Source organism: Falco biarmicus, chromosome 11 (assembly GCF_023638135.1).
Source record: "Falco biarmicus isolate bFalBia1 chromosome 11, bFalBia1.pri, whole genome shotgun sequence".
Classification (NCBI taxonomy): Eukaryota; Metazoa; Chordata; class Aves; order Falconiformes; family Falconidae; genus Falco; species Falco biarmicus.
In genome coordinates this window covers 24,250,859-24,272,219 of record NC_079298.1, presented here as the reverse complement: position 1 = coordinate 24,272,219, position 21,361 = coordinate 24,250,859, and the positions used below count along the sequence as shown (strand labels likewise).

The 21,361-nt window shown below is 44.7% G+C and overlaps 2 protein-coding genes and 1 long non-coding RNA gene across 7 annotated transcripts in view; all 3 read right to left on the bottom strand.

Annotated features, from left to right (window-relative positions):
- LOC130156698 (uncharacterized) overlaps positions 1-4,326 on the bottom strand; it is a 334,368-nt gene extending 330,042 nt beyond the window's left edge. The window contains exon 1 of the long non-coding RNA XR_008824566.1: positions 3,970-4,326. This is a non-coding gene — a long non-coding RNA (uncharacterized LOC130156698). The remainder of the gene's footprint in view (positions 1-3,969) is intronic.
- Positions 4,327-10,386: 6,060 nt separating this feature from the next.
- Positions 10,387-15,784, bottom strand: S1PR1 (sphingosine-1-phosphate receptor 1). 2 transcript variants are annotated; one of them, XM_056355325.1, is made up of 2 exons: positions 15,153-15,784; positions 10,387-13,176 (listed from the first exon to the last, which is right to left on the bottom strand). In XM_056355325.1, exon 2 carries the CDS (start codon positions 13,059-13,061, stop codon positions 11,922-11,924), a length of 1,140 nt encoding a protein of 379 aa, XP_056211300.1. In that variant the 5' UTR covers positions 13,062-13,176; positions 15,153-15,784; the 3' UTR covers positions 10,387-11,921. The 2 variants fall into 2 exon arrangements, with proteins under 2 accessions (XP_056211300.1, XP_056211299.1); XM_056355324.1 differs by lacking the exon at positions 15,153-15,784 and adding an exon at positions 14,328-14,557.
- A 134-nt stretch (positions 15,785-15,918) lies between these two features.
- The window catches only part of LOC130156692 (uncharacterized oxidoreductase ZK1290.5-like), a 51,419-nt gene continuing 45,976 nt past the window's right edge, over positions 15,919-21,361 (bottom strand). For 2 of the 4 annotated variants that reach the window (XR_008824561.1, XR_008824562.1), the window contains exons 8-9: positions 18,607-18,656; positions 17,694-17,978 (exon numbers count right to left, since the gene is read on the bottom strand). The gene's annotated coding sequence lies outside the window, so the exon portion shown is untranslated. Of the gene's footprint in view, positions 16,494-17,693; positions 17,979-18,606; positions 18,657-21,361 lie in introns of those variants that run through there. The other 2 variants (XM_056355348.1, XM_056355347.1) reach the window with 2 other exon arrangements.

Sequence of the window (21,361 nt, the reverse complement as noted above, 5' to 3'; positions counted from 1 at the left end):
TTCATTTTGCACAATTCTGGATTCTCAAGAATGCATGAACAAAACTTTACTTTCTGCTGATGCAGACTTTCTGGGTTTGCTCAAATAAACATTCAGCCACGTCTGGCAGGGTGGGGCTGAAGTTTGGTTTTTCTAAACATCTCACATTGTCATTCTGAAACTTGCAGGCATGATTTGCAGGATTTCCCTTTCATGCTGGGAGCAACGACTGAGCCAGCATGCAAGGCGCAGCACAGGAAAAATTAAGTGCCACAATCATTCATTTTTCACCACAGTTCCAACACCACTCCCGTGCAAACTGATGGTAAATCTTTCATTGACAGCAAGAGTTCAAGGTCTGACCTAGGGCCAGCACCAGTGTATTAGGCTGTGACCACTGAGAGGGTCTGATGCAGATCTGGTATAAGTGGGCTGAACCTTTGACAACTTTGATAGAATTTCCACCCCCTTTTGCCAAGAACAAATGTGATCTGAGCATAGGATCTGCATTGAATGAGCATCTACCGTCCCCGTACAACTCTTGCAGTCTCCTTTCTGTTTACAATGCTTTACATTCATAATCCCATTGTTAATTAACTGTTGTATAATAACAAAGACTAAGCAAATGTGCCTTTAGGAGTCCAACCAGCAGGATCCTGCAACAGACCACTGAACAAGAAGTAATGAGGAATGATGCCTGACCCGCTTAAAAAAACAACCAAGCCAAACCAACACAACAAAACACTGAAGAAAAGCAAGACAAAAAAGCATAAATGTTCATCCTTCTCCAGAGAAGACAAGTAAACAGTGAAATTTCAGCTTCCCCATCACTTTGCATATAAAAGCTCTCTTTTGAAATATAGACAGCAACCACAAACGGAACTGTAGTAATGTTTCTGCAATCAAAACAGTTCTGGGTATATCTGCATGCCTGGGGGCAGATAAATTTGAGTATCTAGGGCTGGCAGGATGCAAGACAGATCAAGTCCAGACACCAGCTAGCCATGTTAGCATTGCTGAAACTAGTAAACCACACTGATACATTAGCTTAGGCTGCCTTGTGGTTACACAGCCATAGAGCTTTCAGGCTTGGATGACCAGGTCAAAGCACAGAGGAGGTGTGTCTGCACTTGACATACCTTCCATGTGAAAGGTAAATTAAAATAAAACACAAACCTCCAGAAACACATCACTACAAATGGAAACAAGAAGAGCAGCCCGTTTTAGTCTCCTTCTGCTTTTTACCTCACTCTTATGAACTTCACCTTTGTGAACTCCAATAAGCTCACAGGAAACCGAGGCAGTGTTGTAAAGACTGCTAGAATGAAGGTAGATGCAAGTCCAAGCCTTCTTCCTAAATCACTCTCATTTAACTCAAATGCAAATTCACACACAGCTGTTCAGAATGAGGAGTCAAAGGCAAATGACTGACAGTGTTTATTTACATTCTCCTTTCATGTATCATCAGCAACAGAAACTGCTGTACTTCAGCCACAAGTAGTCAAACAGGTCAGACATTTCTTCGTAATGCACACAGCAGTAACATACAATCAGCGTGAGTGTGACTGAACCCATGAATATCATTCTGACAACATGGGAAATCTGTTCATGAACCCCTTATGAATTACATTTGTGCCCATCTCCACTAGACCAAAACTTTATTTAAATTGCAGGGCTTGTCTGAGCCCTCCACTACCTCCACTTCCATCTAAAATTCCAAGTCTAACAGCAGGGCGAACAGCACAGCATTACCAACCTCCAAGGCCTGTCCATTTAAATAGAGCATTTCCAGGCTGGCATGCCATGTGCCAAACAGGGTCACAGTCACAGACCAACGCCAGCTCAGCAGCCAGCTACCCTGAGATAGAACCGAGCAGAAACCCAGGATATGTTTGTTCCCGCCTTCCTATAAGGAGTTCATATTTTGACATCCTTTCCACTCAGACAGCACAACAAGTTGTAGGGATTACAGTGTTACCTGAATCTGCATTTTGTAGGCTTTTAAAATTCAATGCAAAGTATGTATCATACGTAAAATGTCGTAGGCTTCATTCATTATATCATCAAAACTCTGAACACATTAAAGCCATCACTGTACTACCTCCAAAACCCAGGCAGACATGGACCTGCTTGATCTATCCAGGCCATGCTCACAGGTGACAAGTTTTTTCAGTTCCCTTCCTCTGAATAGGAGGCCTCATGCATACAATTATACCAGTGAAAATTTTACTTCTGATTTGTGGGAACTCCTCCACTTTCAGTTTCATTAAATTATTGCCAAATTATGATCACAATGAGGAACACGGTTAAGGCATTGCAGTTCATTGATAGACGGGGGGAGCACTCACACTGGTGGTTAGACAGCCATTATTTTGTGGTTAATATTGTTTCTTTTCTGACTCATTGTATTATAACAATGACATTCATTTAGAAGGGAAGGAGAGTTTTATTAGGTCAATTTCCCATAACAGAAAGAGACCAAAGGCCACACACAAGGCTAAAGCTGCAAGTGGCACCTATCAAAATGCCTTTAAACACAGCTAAAAATCCTCTAATATTTGTTCCACTTCATTCTGAAGCCAAGCGTGGTTCAGAGCCATACTAACCTCGTTTTGCACAGAGTGATACAGTCAACTGAAAAACGTGACCTCTAGGAATATTTATGCTTTCTTCAGCATACCTGAGCAGATTTGTTTGTTTGCAGTCCCTTCTATCCCTGCAAGTAAACACCCTGATGAAATTAACAAGTCCCAAGGAAAATTCTCCGGGAAGAAAGATCAAAACTCTGGTTTTCTTAATCAACAAAGTATCTGCATAAACACACACAAGATCAACAACGGCCAGTGTGAAGGCTGCTTGATAACCTGTGTGAGAAAGCTGGTCCTGAAAAAGCATTAATTTGTATCATAATTCCCAAGGTGTCAAGCTAGGGTGGTACCGACCTGTTCTGTGCCTTGTCTCTTTTAATAACCTCTTCCCAAAAGGTTGCTCAGAGGTGGATCACAGACAATACCCAGGTAATTTGAAGGACTACAGTAAAGGCAAGACTGAAATAAGCACTTTGCCTACAATCTGTGCTACAGCTTTTGCACTTGTGCTCAGTGGATTTTGTAATTTAACTCCAGCTACCAAGACTTCATTAGTTAGGGCTTTAATTTCACACAGCATCAACTACTCCCCCACCACGCCGCAGCGGAGGAAGTGTCTCGCAGCCACACGTGCTTACATGCACACCTAAGCACACCACAACCACTGCAGGCCCCGCCCGCTCCCACGCGACCACCACAGCCCCCCATGCTGCGCGGGCAGAAAGCAAGCCAGGCTCGCCAAGGTGCTCCCTCCCCTCGGCCACAACACCCACGGCACGCTGCCGCACCTCGCCGGCTGTCCCGCCCGCTCGCCCCCGGCCGCCCCACGGGCACGGGCTGCACCCGGCGCGCGGCGGGAGGGGGCTGCTCGGGCAGGACCCCGGCCGCACCGCCGCGCGCAGCCGGCCGGAGGCAGGGTTGCCTCCGCCGGGTGAAAATGACAATAAAAATCGAGATTTCTACAAAAACTCTGTCATAAACAACCCAAGACCTGCAATGCACTTCTGCCGAGGAAAAAAAAAAACACAAAAAAACCAAAAAACAACACGCACAAAAAACCCACCCCCAAATTCCTGGATGCTTTCCCATCGCCCCCGCAGCTCGCGCAGGGCTGCCCGCTTGTGCTGCGAGGGGCTGCGGGGCCGAGGGGCCGGGGCGCGGGCTCGCCGCCGCCTGAGGCGCCGTGGGGGCCGTGGCTGGGCCCGGGCTGCTCCCGAGGGGACACCTGCCCCCCGGCTCCCTCACGGCGCCTGGCGGGCTGCCTGCCGTACGGCGGGGGATGGGGTGCTCCTGGTGAAATAAACAGTAAATAGCAGCGTTCAAGCACTTCCCAACGAAAATACTGACTCTGTGAAGGCCTGACCGCTGCTCTACAGCTGCTGCACTTCGCTTAAATTCTCACCTTTGAGGTTCAGGCTTAACACCCATTAACCCAGCGCTCACGGAGGCTGGGCGGCGTTGCACGGTTTCCGAGGGGCTGTTTAACCTTTCGAGAGCCGCAAATGCCGAAGGGGTGGGGGTGTCTGTGAGACGGGGGGGCGGGCGGGCAGCGTACCCGCCGCTTCTGGCTGCGGGGCCTTTCGAACTTCCCTCCCGGCTGCAGCGCGCCCTTTGTGTGCATTTGTCGCCCAGACACAAGCGGTTCTCGCTTTTGGCTTTGGGTGGGTTTTTTGCTTTTGGCCTTCGCCGCTGTTGCTCCCGCGCGGCGGGGGCTGCTCGCCCGTGGGGGCCCGGCTGCGGAGGCGGCCGCTGGGGCCCAGCTGCGGGCCCGGGCCGGGCGCGGGAGGCGGGAGGGCGAAGGGAAACGCGGTGCAGGAAGAGCCGGGCCGGGCCGGCAGGAAAACCGGGGGGGGCGCAGGAACAGCACACGGGGAGGGGGGCGAGGGCAACGGGAGCGGTTTCGGTGGCCTGGAAAAGGGGCTGGAGAGGGAGAGAGGGTGGGTTTCTCCTCGGAACGAGCGGCTCGGAGCCCCTCCTGGTCTCCCTGAGGGCTGGGAGCCGTCGCTCCCCGAAAGCGGCGAGGGGTGCGGTGTGAGGGGCCGCAGGGTGCGACTTTGCCATCAGATACGGGAGTTGTGCTGCGTAAAAGAAGGAAAAAAAACCTAAGTTCATTATATTCTGAAATACTACATACTCTGAGTCTTCAAACACCAACATTCTCGTAACTCCTAGTTTGAAATACTCAATGTTTTAACTGGTTCTGGTTTCTATAGGCAGAGTCTGTGCCTGGAGCTTTAAAAAATGTTCTTTCTGTACCACCCTGCTCCCTTCCATAGCATAGCTGCCAGGCCGAGTATTGTGTTGCCCCGTTCTCGTCTCTCTGGTGGGAAAGGCTTTGCTCACTGAGCCTTTTATGTTAGTTCATCCCATTAAAGCGCCTTGCTTTGTTGTCCTCTGAGCCCTCTTTAATGCCACTGCGTTTCTCAGTGAGTTTGGTGAAAAGCAGAACTTCACCCTGTATCTTTAAAGAGTTCTGAGTGGAGCCACCTCCACAGATGAACCATTCCAAGCTCCAAGATTCCGTGTCCCTTTGCTATCGCTCGGTTATGCAGACAAATTCCTCTCCCTCACACCTATGCTATTTATTAGGAAAACAAAATACAACCACTTCTGCGTGGGAGATGGACAGTCTCTGAGATGAAAGTTAACCTCAAGGATTTCCTCAAGCAACATTTGCAGTAAGACATATAAAAACAGAAAGAGAGCTAATAAATGACAAAATGTACTGAATTTCCAAGACCAGGGGCAGGGCAGGGGGTAGGGGGAAGCTAAACAACTTGTTAACACTTTTTGGAACACAGTTGCAAAGTAACTTTGGAGCTGCTCTGAAGTAAGGTCTCTGTGCCAGCATAAAGGATTTGTTCAAAAGGTGCATTGATCAAATAACCCTGATAAGAGAAAGGAACTACACACTAGCTACATGCAATTTCTTATCCTGCACCTAAACCTGCAGTACAAGTGGGAGCTGTGATGGTGTCCTGGTTTAACCCAGGCTGGTAATTAAGTACCACGCAGCCACTCACTCACTCCCCCCTCACCCAGAGGGATGGGGAGGAGAATAAGAAAGAAATATATAAAAAAAAACATCTAAAAGTGCCTGATGTTTGGAAAATAGCTCACACGACACTTGTGCAACAGGCATTTGAATGGTCACCAGATTAGAAGAAATCGTTAGACCATAGTTGTGTCTTCCCTGAAAGCAAGAGAGATAATAACGCAGACTTTGGTGAGCTGTTTTTCAATAATAGCACCTCTTCAGAATGTGTTTTTCAGCCAAGATCTCAATCCTTCTTCCAACCACAAGGACAGAGTTGCACACATTGCTAGAAATTATCTCGTTTTCTCCTACCCTGCAGTAACTGTGATACAGCAGCATCCAGCTTATCAAAGCACAAGGAAATACTGCAAGTAGCTGGGCAACAAATGATCTGGCAGACCATCCCCCATATTCAAAATGCCACAGATACTAGCTCTTTGAATAGTACCACAAAATTCAAAATATTCACTTGTAAACCTCCTTGTGTTTATATTATACATCTATATCTTTGTGGGAAGGTGAGAATTTGTAAGACCTTGCCCAGAGTTGCTCTAGAAAGAATTGCAGATCTAATAGAGTTCACAAGTGAAAATCCCCAGCTTTCTGTCTGTATTACTAGGAAGGATTCCTTCTCTTCATTTCAAGTGAAAAATACCAAGACTGTAGTTCAATCCCCGCACCAGTCCCAAATTGTCCCTGAAACTTGTTCTCCCATATGCTCTCAATCACAATCTTGTGCCAAATCCAATTTCCTCACCGTGGAAATTGTTATTGCACTTTCTCCGTAACCATATACATTCTATTTCTATTCCTTATAGCAATTCACACCTCCATCTTCACATTATACACCTGTAGGTGCTCAATATGAGCAAGTGTTTATCCAAGACAGTATTCCAGTAATCTATACCAGTGTCCTGCTAAATCAGGAAGTCTTGGCTTATGCCAAGCATATCTATGCTTAAGAGAGCAAAACTACCTTCAGCAGGCAGCTCAGGTCAGCACCAGAAAGCATGAATGGTCAGCTTTTTCCCAGGTTTCTGGGAATACTGCTTTCATTGATGATTTCATGGACCCTAGCAGATAATTTTAACCCAGTATTTATTCAGTGATTTTTTCCTAGCTTGTGTTTTCCAAACGTTCACTAGTTATCAAAAGTTACACAGTCTGTATTTTGAGCCTGCTTTTAGCTGAGAAGAGTTACTCCAAATAAACACTACAATTGCTACATACACATGTTAATATTTAATGTGGCTTTGGTCTCATGCATTTCCGATGAGCCATTCTGATGTATAGTTATTGTACCATGTATTTATAAATGGATCTTCTCCAAGCAATCATTCACAAAAGGTCAAAATAAACATTGGCCTTTGCATCGTGTTTCTATTATGTGACTACTAAACCAGGCTTGGTGGAGGGTTCACAGAGGGTCGGCGGAGCTTTGTCAGCCCTGCTTTATTAGGACTTTTCCATGCCGGAGTGTTCCTGGGTGTGGCTGATGGGATTTCCTGCCTTTTCGCCCCATGAAAGTAGCACAGAGAGTCTGAGGGCAAGGAAATGATTTTCTCTTCACTCCGGTATGAGATTTTTTTGGTAGGGTAAAGAGATCTGGCCATGCTGAGTTTTGCTCTGTCCGTGTGTGTGTGTTTGGAAACTGCTGCATTGTTACATCTCTCAGAATTTGTGGACAAGGAGGGGAGACACAAGGAATGTGTCACCCTATTCCTGCACGGGAGAGTGACCTTAACATTGTAATTCTCTTCAGTGGGTCACATAAGTCTACACTAATTATGTTCCTGACTTAAAAAAAAAAAACCACCCACACTTTTATCTTTATTTATATTAGGTGCTTGAGTTTCAGATCTCTCTAGGTACTTCTTATTTTAGCAGAAAACTTGTACTGGAACAAGTTAGCTGTACCACATGTTCTTATATCTAGCTCCTGCGTACAGAGTGAATTTGATTACTGTAAATTATCATAGAAAATCTTGTGCATAGAGTAATAATTGAAGGGAGATTTCTTGACCCTATGTGATTCTTGCAGACTATGTAAAAAGAAATAAGGTTCTACCAGAATAAACTAGACGATAGTGAATGAGCAAACTCTTTCCACCTGTAAATGCAAAGATGGGATTAGAAAAGTCTGGGAAAGCAGATTATAGGAACTGAATTTAGATGGATTTAATTTGTTTCTTAAATCCTTGAAGGTTCAATTGTAGTTGGATTAATTTAATTTTCCAAGAAAAAGAGTATGGGGAATTACTGAAATACAATAGATGTTTTCCTGGGGAATTTCAGAACCCCATAAATGACAAAGCCTGTCCTTGGGGAATTTCCAGCATTTCAGAGCTCAGGAGGTTACATAGCTCTGGTCTACGTATCCACATTTTTGGATGCTTTGTCAATCTGACCCTTTTTACAACATCAGATAATGCCTCTGCCCATACAAAATGCAGTCAGTATTGAGATCTTCCAGGCCAAATTAGGAAATGTTACAGTTGGGCAATCTCTGTATTTCTTAGTTGACAGAATAAGTAAAGGATGGATAACAGTATTCTTATGTTTTTATGTCCCCTATTTTGGGTCCTGGCCGCCTGTATTGTACAGCAAGCCCAAGGTTTGTTCCTGCTGAGCTGTCTGCAGGGTGTTCTGGCTGCAGCCCCTCTGTTGCCCAATATACACCCTGCCGTACCTGGGTTTCACACAGGCATACCTAATCGGGGGGTTGCTGGGGGAGCAACAGTAAGATTTCATGATCATATTCCATCCTTGTTATATTCCTTACTCTGGAAGAACAGTTAGGAAAAAAGAATATAAATCAAAGGGCCAGGTTACTGTGGGTAACTCAGGCTATTTTATTTCACATAGACATTTGGTATAATGCACCTTTTCAGTTCTCAGTGCATTTTCTCTGCCCATCTGTCACATGGCCAACACCAGAACAAAAGCCGCACGCCCTTTCGGTGCGCGCAGAAGGCAGGCTGGGGCCTGGGAAGGTGCTTTGTGCATTGCACGCTTCAGAACTGTGCACCATACGTTTGGCCTAACCTGCTGGTGTGCGGTAGTGCACGGCCACGGCCGAGGAGCTGCAGAGTTCCCCCATAGGAAGTGAAGAGCAGCAAAAACGGCCTCTTGCCCCCACCCCCGCAGGAACCCTTACTTTTATTATTGTTATTATTTTATTACAGTTATTGTTCTCTGTCTGAATCTTGTCTACATGCATAGATGTGGCCCGTCTGTGGAGGAAACAGATTTCAGTCATCATGACCAAGAGCATAGGAAATGCTTCCCATGGCCCAGTGCCACGCTCTGGTGTTTGCATTTCTTGTATTGCGTGAATTACGTAGGGCTCTGAGTTCCCAACCAAAACGGGGCTTCCATCGCACAGTCACCTCCATAGGGGATACAGTCATTTTCCGCAAAGACCCGCAGTGCAATTAGAGGAGATAGATAAGCGAGGAACCCAGAAACAAAGGCAAAACGAAGTGACTCACCTGGAGGCTATCAGCTATGAATACAGAAGGGCCAGTGGTGTAGTCATGAGAGACCAGTGACACAGCCATGCTCATCCCTTGTCACAAGATCTCAGCCCCATGTGGGACAAGCAACCTTAATGCCTATAAGGCCTCAAGAGCAGAACGACCCTTGTCCTTTAGATAAAAGCATCCCTACAAACTCAGACGTACAGGGTACGTTGCCTCATCCCCGTACGTGGCCTTTATTTACTCACTGGTGGCACACTGAGGGCTTAACTTGGACTTCCATGGTTTATATACTTTTGGTGCTCTGCGCAGAAGTGACTTTATCCCTGGGACAAAGCAGCGCTTTCCCTCATGACTGTCAGCACCCGGCATAAACCGTCCCTGCCCAAATGAAGGCCTGAGCCAAGAGAGACTTTTATCTTGTGCACAAATACAGATTTGACATTTTTTCCAGCTCTGCTCAGGTCACTAATTAAAAGCCTAGGAAGTGAGCACACATGAAATCATTCCTTCCGTACAGGCAGACAGATGGAGAGAAATTCCAGCTTGTTTCCACTCTTTTGTCTTCAGGGCATTTTTGGCATTTCCTTCAGGAAGTGGGGTTGTGACCCAGAGCCTTCCTCGGTGTGTAGGCTCTCGTTTCCCACAGTAAACCTTGCATGGTGATGACATACGGTATGAGAAGGTGAGGTTTATCTTCACACTCCAACTGCATCCTGTATGAGCTCTATGGAACTTAAAAGTAATACTGAGAGGGAACGGCCGCAAGAGAGGAAATGGAAGTCAAGCCTTTGGAAGCAGTAACGCAGTACCTATTCAACTACGCTGCCAGTCTTCGCTGGTGGACCCAACAGAGCTGCAGCAGTTATGTAGCTGAGACCACCATTCTAGGTTTCATAAACTTCCTTGATGTTTGCAACAAACTAAGAATTAAACTTATATCAGTGATGTAAGTGAATGATTTCACTTATTCTGCTCTAGGCAATCATGGTAAAACTCGCAGGCATCTGTTTTTTCCTGTTTGTACTTCGTTAGCTGTTGGAGAAGAATCGCTACTGTAAAGATTCTTTTAATGGCGTTTCATCAATACAGCATGTGGTGATGATAAATTATATTCTAGCGTTCATTCTGTATTTTACATGATCTTGTAAGTGGCATTATGCATCTTATATCCCCACAGAATCAGCTTAATCCCAGCACGTACCGAAATAAAGGAATACTTTCACTGACTTCTGTCAACAAGAAACCACACTTGGCTTGAACCCACCCCCAGTACAAAACTACTAGTAATCTGGTAACAGAATCTTTAAAAAAATCAGTTTATTAATGTTTAGAAGTCAATAAAGCTATGTGCAAATTGAACAATAAAAGTCAGAAACATTTTAAATACTATTTTTTAAACCAGAAAAAAACCCCAACAGTTTAATTGCACTGGAAATTTTACTACAAAGGCAATACATTTTCTTTACAAAATACCACTTCTAGGAGTTGCCAATAACTGTAAATCAGTCAATTGCTCTCAGCTATCCCAGATATACCACTTCTGTTATAGTAATACCCTAGGCACATGAAGACTCCTGCATCTTATTAACTTATTTACATTGTACACATTCAACCCCATTAGCACAGGTTAGAAAAATAGAGGAGTAAAAATGACGCTGTAAAACAAATACATTCAATTTAATGACAGGTACTTCTTCCATGAACTGATAAAATACAGACATCTTTGCTGAAATTATAAACATTAATAAAATGTGCCAAAACATATTGCATTTTGTTATGGAAGTGCATTTATCTATAGTCATTTCACTTCAACTTTTATCGTTCTGAAACTCAAGGTACTCTTTTCAGATTTTTCCAACTGATCTTTACGTTTGGAAAGACTATGAACCTCACACTGAAATGCCCCCTTCAGTTTTTAACTCTTCTTAGGCTAAAGTCCTGCTGTTGTCGATAGTATCTTATACTATTAGATTTACTTTCAGTCATCTTAAAGAGAAATGACCTTTAGTTCTACCTTGCATTTGTCATGATAATGCGGTTTATTTAATGCTAGAGAGTAACAAGGCAATCAGCATATGGGGCCAAATGCTGCTCTGAGCTACTCCATAAAATCTGACGCAGTCAAAGGAATTGTACAGGTGACAGTAACTGCAGAGTCTGGCTCATGGTCTTCAAATGTAATATGGACCAACAGCAAAAATTCACAGCTATGATCTTGCTAAATAAAACCCCAACAGCTTTGGACTCTGCAATAAAACCGTATGACTTAACTAAAAACTCTGGAAAGCGATGCCAAGTTATGGTTGTATGTGGTCTAAGTTACAGTTGTGTGATCTCTTTCCTTGTTATGTGCTAAACACTTCTGACCAACTATACCAGAGCCACCACTAAATTCAGTACAGGAAGATCTTTGTGTCAGTGGTTTGCTGCAAATAAAGGAGAAATAACTTCACATTCTTCTCACATGGAAAAAAAAAAAAAAAAAAAAAAGATTCATTCTCCCTCTCCCTCCTCCCCCTCTCTCTCTCACGCGCACCAGGCATCATTTCACCAAGGCATCAGTCTTTCAGAGTTACTAAGGAGATTTCAGGATATGAATGCGCCTGACAATCCTGAGCTGCCTCAGTGCAAAGACAAAACATGCTCCAGGGAAAACGATTTTCAAGCCAGAACAGTCTGTCCCATTTCTTGAACTCCAGCCTCGCAAGTGCACCGTTTGCCTCATTAGAACTAATGCTACTTGCTCGCTTAGCCCAACGCTGCTGCCATGAGCAGGAGGCATCTCAGCTCCCCGATTTCAGAGGAAGGCTCTGAAATACACCCCCACGGTTACTCCTAAGAAGATGAGGTAACATTGCCTGAAGACATGATAGTTTCAGGATGGTCGCCTTCCTCCTTCTGTGGGTGGGAGGAGTTGTCAGATTTACTCCGACTGAACTCCATCCCTCCAATGATCGGCCTCTTGAATTTGGTCCCAGAATCTGCTGGGGGACATTTGCAGCAGCACAGAATCTTGATGAAAGCCCTCCGCATCTCTTTGTTTGTCAAGGTGTAGATGATAGGGTTCGTGGCTGAATTGAGAACGGCCAGTACTAAGAAATACTCTGCTTTATAGAGGATCGGGCAGGTCTTCACTTTACACCCCACATCCAGTAAAAGCAGGATGAACAAGGGAGCCCAGCAGGCGATGAAGGCACTCAGGACTATGATCACTGTCTTGAGCAAGGCTAGCGACTTTTCTGAGCTCCTAGTAGCTTTGGTAATGTTTTTCCGAAATGTCAGCCTGCGGCTCCTAGTCCTCACCATGGAATAGATCCTGCAGTAGAGGACGACAATGGATAGCAAAAGGCCAGTGAAAACGGTGGTGCAAAAGAGAATATAGTGCTTGTGGTAGAGAGGCAGCACGGTGGAGCAGTTGGACAAGAGGCTGATGCAGTTCCAGCCCATGATCGGGAGTCCCCCAAGTATCACGGAGATAACCCAGCAAGCACTGATCAGCAAGAAGGAGCGGAAGCTGTTGCTGCCATTGTGGAGTTTCATCTTCAGCATGGTGATGTATCTCTCAATGGCAATGGCTAACAAGCTGAACACAGAAGCTGACAAGGCAACAAACATGCTGCCTTCTCTTACAAACCACTGGGAGGGGGTGAGGCTATAGGTTTTGTGTCCGGATAGCAGGAGGTTGGCAGTGTAAGCCACACCAGCCAGCAAGTCTGAAAGAGCCAAGTTCCCAATGAAATAGTACATGGGTCTGTGAAACTTCTTGGTTTTCCAGATGGTGAGCAAGACAAAAATGTTCTCTAAGATTATAAAGCAGCAAATGATAATAAAAACCACCGACGTCACTTTTATTCCACTGTCCGCATTCTCATTTAGCTTTCCCGTGTAATTATAATGCTCTTTGATGACATAGTTGACATCAGTGTTGGCGAGGTTGCTGACGACCTTCTGCGGGGCGGTGGTGCCAGAGCTCATGGTGCCCGGCTGGGTGCCGCTTCCCCAGCAGCCACCGGACGGTGACGCCGAGCGCAAACCCAGCGGCTGCCCCGCAACCTGCCCGCACTGCTGCACAGCCTCAGAAACCGCAGCCCTGCGAACAAGAGGCACAAAGCCCAGAGTTAAAAGAAGGCAGGCAAACAAGGCAACAAATGGTAAAGGGTTTAAGATATAAGTTTAACTTTGTATCTTAGTCACAGATGTATTCACACAGGAATCAGTTTCATTCAGCTGCTAAAATGACTATTAAAAGACAGACAGGCGTATTCAATAGGTAAAGTTAACGGGACAAAAAAAGTTCTGCCATGCAGGGCTGAACAGGTAAATTGCAGTCAGCAAGGGCTGCGTTACTGGACTTCGAGCATGAAAGACCTCAAAGCTCCCCAGCAGTAAGTTCTAGATTATATTTTTCTTCAGTAGGAAACACACCCTGTAATACAACAGCAGAGACCTAGAAAGGGAAAGGGCTTGATCCGATTGAACTGCAAACGCACAAAAGCTGGCACAGAAATTACTTGACAGGAAACCTGTATTCTCCTCTGTTAATAAAGTCTGAATACACTCTGCAAGGGGGCAGTTATGCAATTCACTGATGCCATCTTGACCAGTGGTGAATTCACTCCTGTATATAAGCAAGAGATCATCTCAGAGCTGTAAACAGGAAAGGGGTGCCCTTGCTCCAGAAAAGTAAGAGCAGGCTCTACAAAACCTGGAGCAGTAAAAAGCTCCGACAATCAAGAAAAGTATGTAAATAATCCAGCTAGCAAGGCCATTCCATGGGTCTGCAACAAAGAATGGCAAAAAACCCCACCTTGCATTCAATTAATGAGCATTGCAAACTTTTGAAATGGGCATGATTAAGGAGTAGGGATACAGAGAAAACTCCCTTCGCGTATAAGCGTTTTCTCGTGGACATTTAAAGAAAATTAAAGATGCAAAACCACGCAAGGCGAGAACAGGCAGAGCTGTTAAATTGCAGCCTGAGCCGGGCAAAGCCGGAGGTGCGAGGCCAGCGGGCACGGCTCCCGCCCCGCTCCCGGCTCCAGCGCGCCCCGCTCCCGCCCCGCTCCCGGCCGGGCCCCGCCGCCGGCTGCCTCCCGCACCCCCCGCACGCCGCGGCCCCGCGCCGGGCCCGGCCGGCCCCTCGGCCCTCCCGTGTCGGGGCGGCGGGGGACGGGCCGGGGGCGAGCGGCGGCGCGGGCCGGGCTGCGCGGGGGCGGGGGCGGCCGCGGCCCCCAGCCTTACCTCGCTCAAGCGCGGCGCGCAGCCCGCATCGGCCCTGCGCATCTTGCGTGCCCGCGGAGCAACTCCGGCGGCCGGGCCGGGGGCTCGCTCGTTTTAACGTTTGCGCGGCTGCTGCTCCCCACCCCCGTTTCCGATCGCTCCCTCCTAACTCCTCCCTGCTGGCGGCCACGGGGCGGCTCGTGTGAGGGCCCTGCACGCCCAGCGCGGCCCGGCCGCTCGCAGCGCCCCGCCGCCCGCCCGGGCATCCCGCCGCCCGCCGGGGGGAGCAGCCGCGGGGCTGCCGCGCCGGGGCTCTCGCAGACCCCGCGGGCCTGGGCCAGCAGGAGGGACCGAGGGGAAGCGCAGGAAGGCGTGAGGCGGGGGAGCCCCCCGCGGGACCCCCTCGCCCTCCCCGCCGCCCCGGCCGGCTGCGAGCGCGGCCCCTGCGCCTCGGGCGCGCAGGGAGCGACCCCAGCGCCGCTCCGGCCGCCGCTCTTCGGGGAACAGGGCCCGTAGCGCCGGGCGCACCTGGAGGGGGCCGCGCCCCTTCCCCACCGCACCGCGCCGGGGCCGCGCAAGGAGCGACCGTGCGGGTGGCACCGGCCCCCGCGGCCGCCCAGAGCAGGCACCGGGGCACGGGCTCTGCCCCCCGCCCGCGCCCCGGCAAAGCCCGCACCGGGCTCGCTGCTCGCCGCTGTCACACCTCGCCCTGCGCTGGTGTTCCCGTGTACAAAACCCGTCTCTGACTGCTGAGAGAATTCTGTAGGATGCCTACATGTTTGAAAATACGAAGAAAAGTTTTAAATTAATGTTTTTATAACAAAATTGGCAATGGCAAGTACTTACAGCAGTAACGGTGCTATTACATAGAGACGGACAGAAGTAGTGAGTTTAGGTTTTACAATCCCTTCTCTCTTCAAACTTCTAAAAGGCAAAACACCTCAGCGTGTGAAATGCTACCTGCGGTGGTAACGCCTGTTGTGCTTACTGCAGAAACCTGCCTCTTCCTTCCTTGCTCTGTTCCCTTTAACTCCAAATTGAAATGCAGGAGAGTATCACAATAGACCAGAGCTCAGTGTATCAAGTCTTTTGGTTCATAGCATCGCACCCCCCGATTGGCAGGGGCGGTGCTGAGGTGGAAGCAGCTTTCCTCTGAAAGATGGCAAGAGTAACTGCCCTCAGGAAGAGGGTCTCTCTCTTATTTATGCTAATAGTCGCGCTTCAATTGCACCACGCCTCTCCCAGAATGACTCAGATAAATTACACTGGCAAACAGACATTTACTCTTCCACCACAAAGCTAGAAACTTGAGATGTTTAGCCTCCTGAGAGCCTGGAGGAAAACACAGCCGTTAAATTGCAACTGTCAGAAAAGGCATTTAAGATAAATCATGCTTGAGGTTGACATATGCATCCCCTGCAACTGCCTGACATACCCTAGATATTTCAAGCTTTCCCCCCTTACTTAGCTGATTTAAAGAAAATATTAAATAAAAGTGCATTAAACTAGGCATTTTCCTCTAGGAAATAATTCTTGCATAATTTTAAGCAAGAGGAACATATTAAAGGAACATGCTTTAATTAAAGGATAGAATGACTCAGGGTTTCAGCAGTCAGATGTACAAGCTTTTGTGTTTAGGTTAACCAACTGAAAGGGCTCCAACTCAGAGATGTGACATCCAACAAATTGTCACAGCCTGTGTAAAATACCTGCGCAATTTCAGTTCCATTCCAAACAGCTGGGCATTTGTATCACAAAAAGCATCATTAAAATTAGACAAACACACACATTTATAGCCCTCAACACCTCAGCAGAGAGGAAACAGCTTCATTCTCAGGCAAATTAAGCCACGTTGGCTGCATTTGTACTGTAGGCTGTCTAAAACTTCAGAGATGATAGGTTAACATGGCTCAGCCGTGCAGGTTGTAGCCTGCTTACAAGGGCTGAAACACAAACAGAGGTAAATTCAGGTTGGTCCAGCCAATTCTACCAAATGTATGCTGCTAAGTGTTTAGTAAGGAGATTTACAGCAGGGCTATTCTCCATCCTCACCAACAGAACAAGAAGTCTATAATCAGTACCTCCCCAACTGCCGGTCCAGTGTTAAGGAAAGCTGTACTTCTACAAAATACACTGCAGAAATTCGGCGTACAGGAAGCTCCTTTGAGAACTTGACTCTGGAATTGCCTACAGTCAGAATAAGGAGAAGGACAACACAAAGTTATTCATGCATCATTTCAAAACCAACCAGAACACAGGTCTCAGTGGAATGCCAGTGGGAGGACTGTGCAGCTCAGGCCAACAAACTGACACATAACAGCTGCTTGACCTGGATAAACTGGTTAAAAAAAAAAAAGTTTCTGCAACATGTCCACAAGCACACCACACAAGCGTACAGAGGTGGGTCCTGTTGTTTACAGGGATCCAGAATAAGTCTGTGTTCTTAGGTACTTGAGGTTTTGGGATGAGCAGAAAACTCATGTTTTAGGGCATGGCAACAACAACAAAAAAAACCTGCCTGTGACAACCAAAGGTCTTGTGGAACTTCTGATAGGAACATAGTGTGGTGGGAATTTCAGAAACCTGGCTAGTCACAGGGCAATTTCCTCGCAGGAAAACGCTTTGATCTTGTCAGAAAAGAAGTTGCAAGCTGGGGTCCTCCCAAAGCCTGCATACTAATTAACTGGTGGCCTCTAACACCACCAGAACACCATACTCTTAGAGCTAGCACTCCTGGACAACTCACAGTTGCATCAGAGGAGTGTCTGAACATGATCTACCTTGAAGATACAGAAGATCCCTGCAAGACAGATTAGCATAGGATTTTTCTCCAACACATTTACTCTTCTGCACCTTCAAAAAATCTTTATTATCAGCAAAAAGTACTTTTATTCTTTCTGAGGCAAGTTCAGCCACAAACCAGAGCCATTCCTCCTCGATGTCCAAGGTCAAGACAGGAGATACTTAAAACAGTACCAAAAGAACAAGTTTGCTCACCAAGAAAGTACCAAGAGTGGTCTGCAGAATCCCCCAAAATTCTCATGACTAGAATAAATGTAAAAAACTGTGTAAAATGTCAGATTTCTGCTGCAGTCCCAGAACAAATATTCCATATTTTTTAAGAATTTTTCAAGATATACATGCCTTGTAGCATGCTCTTGTATGTGCCTTTAAGTAACTAATACTACTAAAAATCTACGAGAAAAAAAAACACCCCCAAATTAATTTGTTCAAATGGGTTAAAATGACGCTGTAAATGAGGCACATGCAGACAGAATTATAATATTGTAAGATAGCTCAATCCATACTGGGAGAATATGCCAGCAAGTTCTAAGAAAGCAGAGAAAATGCTGGAAGTAAGCATTTCTTAAAGAAAGCAACAAAGAAAAGAGTAAACCAAATGACTTTATTGATTTGTTAATGTAACAGTAAATACAAGCCATTGATACTGATTTCCCATTGATATTAGGTACACTGAGTACCCAAGACAACAATTTAGATTTATTGTTCAGTTTAAAATTAATGTTTCAGTTGCACCCCTTTTGCAGTACAGAACAATGTAGTTTTAAATTATCCTTTCCACAGTGGATAAGTTAGATGAATTAATTTGCTGTTGATATTCATAGTGTCCAATAATTCCGTATCTTCTTCCCTCAGATTAAAATCAAACACCTGGTTTGGACAAGGGGAAAAACAAAAGTGATGAAAACATCACAAAGACTAAAGCACACATAGGTTGTTTACTATTAGCATTCTATAATTTAGCCACTCCTTTTTTTATTTTTAAATTCTTGATATTGATAATTCATTAATATTAAATGGCCTTCTTTTGTTTTTAAAGGCTATCATAATGAGTTATAATAATCATTATATTAATTTTTATGAGAATCTGTACTTTATTTTCACATGACTAAGCTGAACATAACATCAGGAAAAGCGTAAGTCCAAATGGAAATAACTGAAGTTCAGAAAGTGACATGCAGCAATTTTACTGGATATCATTGCACCCAAAACCGTAACACACTTTAATATACCTAGTAACAACATATGTTTTTTTCATATGTATTAAAACATACCAGAAGTTCTACAGTAATGAAACTGTGTAAGGCAGCATTAGAAAACTTTCTGAAGGTTAATTTTTTATTCCCGTGATAGAGATCAGTCAACTAAACTACTGTATGTTTTCTGCTAAACTAAAAGACATTAACAGGCATAACTGAACTTAACACGCTATTTTGAAGAAACAGAAGTCTTAGATAGAAAATCTGCAATTATTTTGCAGATTACACATATTACTTACCTGCAATACTGGGGGGACAATGACAGGGACAACAGTAAAATAACCATTTCCTGAAAAAAACCAAAACAACCTGTGATAGTTTTTCAGATTTATCAAAGTTACTTATATCTTGCTTACAAGGCATTCATGATAATCACGCAAAAGAAATCTCACAAATCATGTAATAAAAATTGCTGGTTGCTGTTTCACTAGTATAAACAGTCCATTAAATATATATTTTTCAACATTAGGAACGTAAGTTTATACCACAGCATATGTATGACTGACAGCTGTGCATCAGATTAATCTTTTGCCACCTTTATTCTGCACCCAAAGCAAGGGATTTACTGTAAATTCATTTTGGCAAGATTATACTTCTAGATATTCAATGGGATAAATCCAGGTCATGAAGAACCATTAAGAAAGAATGAATCCATAGAAAAAAGAAAAACAAACAAGAAAAAAACCCCAACACAACAATCTCCGCTTTCCTTGTTGAACAGAAAACTGTGAAAGCAATTGTACATACACACCCCCCTTCAAATTTCACAGCCAAGTTATGAACTTCACACTAGTTCATTATACTAGAATTTTGAAGCCTCATCTAGAAAGCCCTGGAAATCTATTTTGCTGGAGAAAAAAATACAGCAATCATTAACAGGATGATAATGCTGCTAATCTACTATTGAATCTCCTATTAGTAGTTCAGCTACAGAATGTTTCTCAAAGGGCACTAGCTAGCAAAGCCACTATTAAGATCATAAATATTGTTCTTGGGCACAGTGACTGAGATCTGGTACAAAGGATTTGTGCAAAGTTGCTTAGAGAAGCATATCCCATAATGTTGGCCATGCCTGCAATGGTTTGCAGTGACACGTGTCATATCACTGAGAACAAGCATTGGTGTCACTGATTCAAATTAATTTCAGGCTTTTGCTCCTCTTCCCACCCTGCAACCAGTAGTTGGAAGTTTTGGAGACAATTCCCATGCTCTCGTCCCTTATAAGTCATTACTGTTCTACAGTGTCCTGGCAGTTTTAATTAGTCCTATGTGATGCTGCAGATGGATAAGCAGCCATTCATAAAGACAAATAGTAAGGGTGCATCATTTATATCATAAATATAACAGGCTCACAACAAGGCAGTGCAAATACTTGACATTTTCTTCCAAAAGTGCAGACATCTTAATGGAGGCTGCAAAAAGCGCCAAAAGATTAAGTATATAAAAAGACCCCCAGCACAGCAGCATGAAAAATTGCCAGAAGGTTGGCTTATCTCTTATTTTTACCCAATACACTATAGTCAGAGATAAGCTTCAAAGCTTTAGAAGGGGTGTGGCAACATGGAGAGAGTTAACTGCTTGGATTCAATTAGTGTCAGCAAGAGCTACTCCACCTTTATCCCCATTTTCAAAAACACAGGGTTAACGTCAGCTTTCCTGTCAGAACAGTTCAGCACCGCCGTTTTAAAAACACTATCAGCTGGGGTTAAACCACTGTGCAAAAACCGAAGCGTTAATGTTGTGCAGTCTGCTTGGCTTAGTAGATTTGTGAACATTACTAGTATTATAGTTTTTTTATTACACATGCTGGTCAGGAAAATAATGTCTTGAAAATTATGTTGGGGGACAGGTGCAGTAGAAACACCTCTGCAGCCCAATTAAAAAAATATTTCTTGAAATATGTACTTTACAAAACCACTTCCATTATTTTCCTGTTAAACATTAAGTGACTTCATTTCCAGTAATATAAAAGATGAAATTCAGAAACAGGCAAGAAAAAGGAGAGGGAGCCACTCAGTGTCAGTCAGGAAGCTACCTGGCTGCACAGAAAATAGCCTCACCCCCTTCCTGACTTTCAGTTCATTTTTTTTCCTTTATTTTTCTCAAGGGAGTTCCCTTCCATTAAGAGTCATAGTGCTCCTGTAAAGGCAGCTGATTGCATTTAGGTAGATAACACTGATAAATTGTATCTTATTTTAAATAACAGTTGATCTCAACTAGAAAGGAGTGCCCTAATCAGTCACTACCATAAAAGACATACATAATATGGAAGAAAAAGTGCCTTCAATTTTCAAGTGTGTTCCCTGTCCTTATTGGCAAGATGATGGGTTACACTGATAAAATGGATGCATTGCTGTACCTTAAAAATGGTTATTGTAGAAACGTGAGAAATTTTTCCCTCTAGAGAAAGCTTTTCTTACAGGAATACGGGCAAGAAGAATTTCAGCCCTGGAGAAGAATATGCATATAATTCCAAGAATTCACTTGAGGGATTCACTGAGGTAAAAAAAAAAAAGAAAGTCTTAAAAAATGAGCACCTCCAGGCTAACTGACTGAAGAAGAAATAAAAAAATGGAGTTAAACATCCTGATTTTGTATGTTTAGCACTTCTATATCTTTTTGGTCTTCTAAGGTCTGCTTCTACTGCAGAACATCACTCCTTACTGCCACCCCTAAATCTCACTACTGTTCACTTTCCAGTTTCTTACTGGTTGTCTTATTTCTTTATACTATGATCAAAGTTGTTGGCACTTTAGAAACATTCATTTAGATGAGGTGATGTGGACTTAATTTTCAGCAGCCTTTGCTTAAAAAGAAAATTATCTGCCACAAGCCCAATATCCATTTAGCCACAAAGAGGAGCATAAAATATCAATCTCTGCAACCTGTTTGCTGAATGACTCTAAATTAACTAACATGGCATAAAACTCGTGAACACAATATTCAAAGGAAGAGGTTCCAATGGTATATCCCAAACACACAGGAGATAAGAGG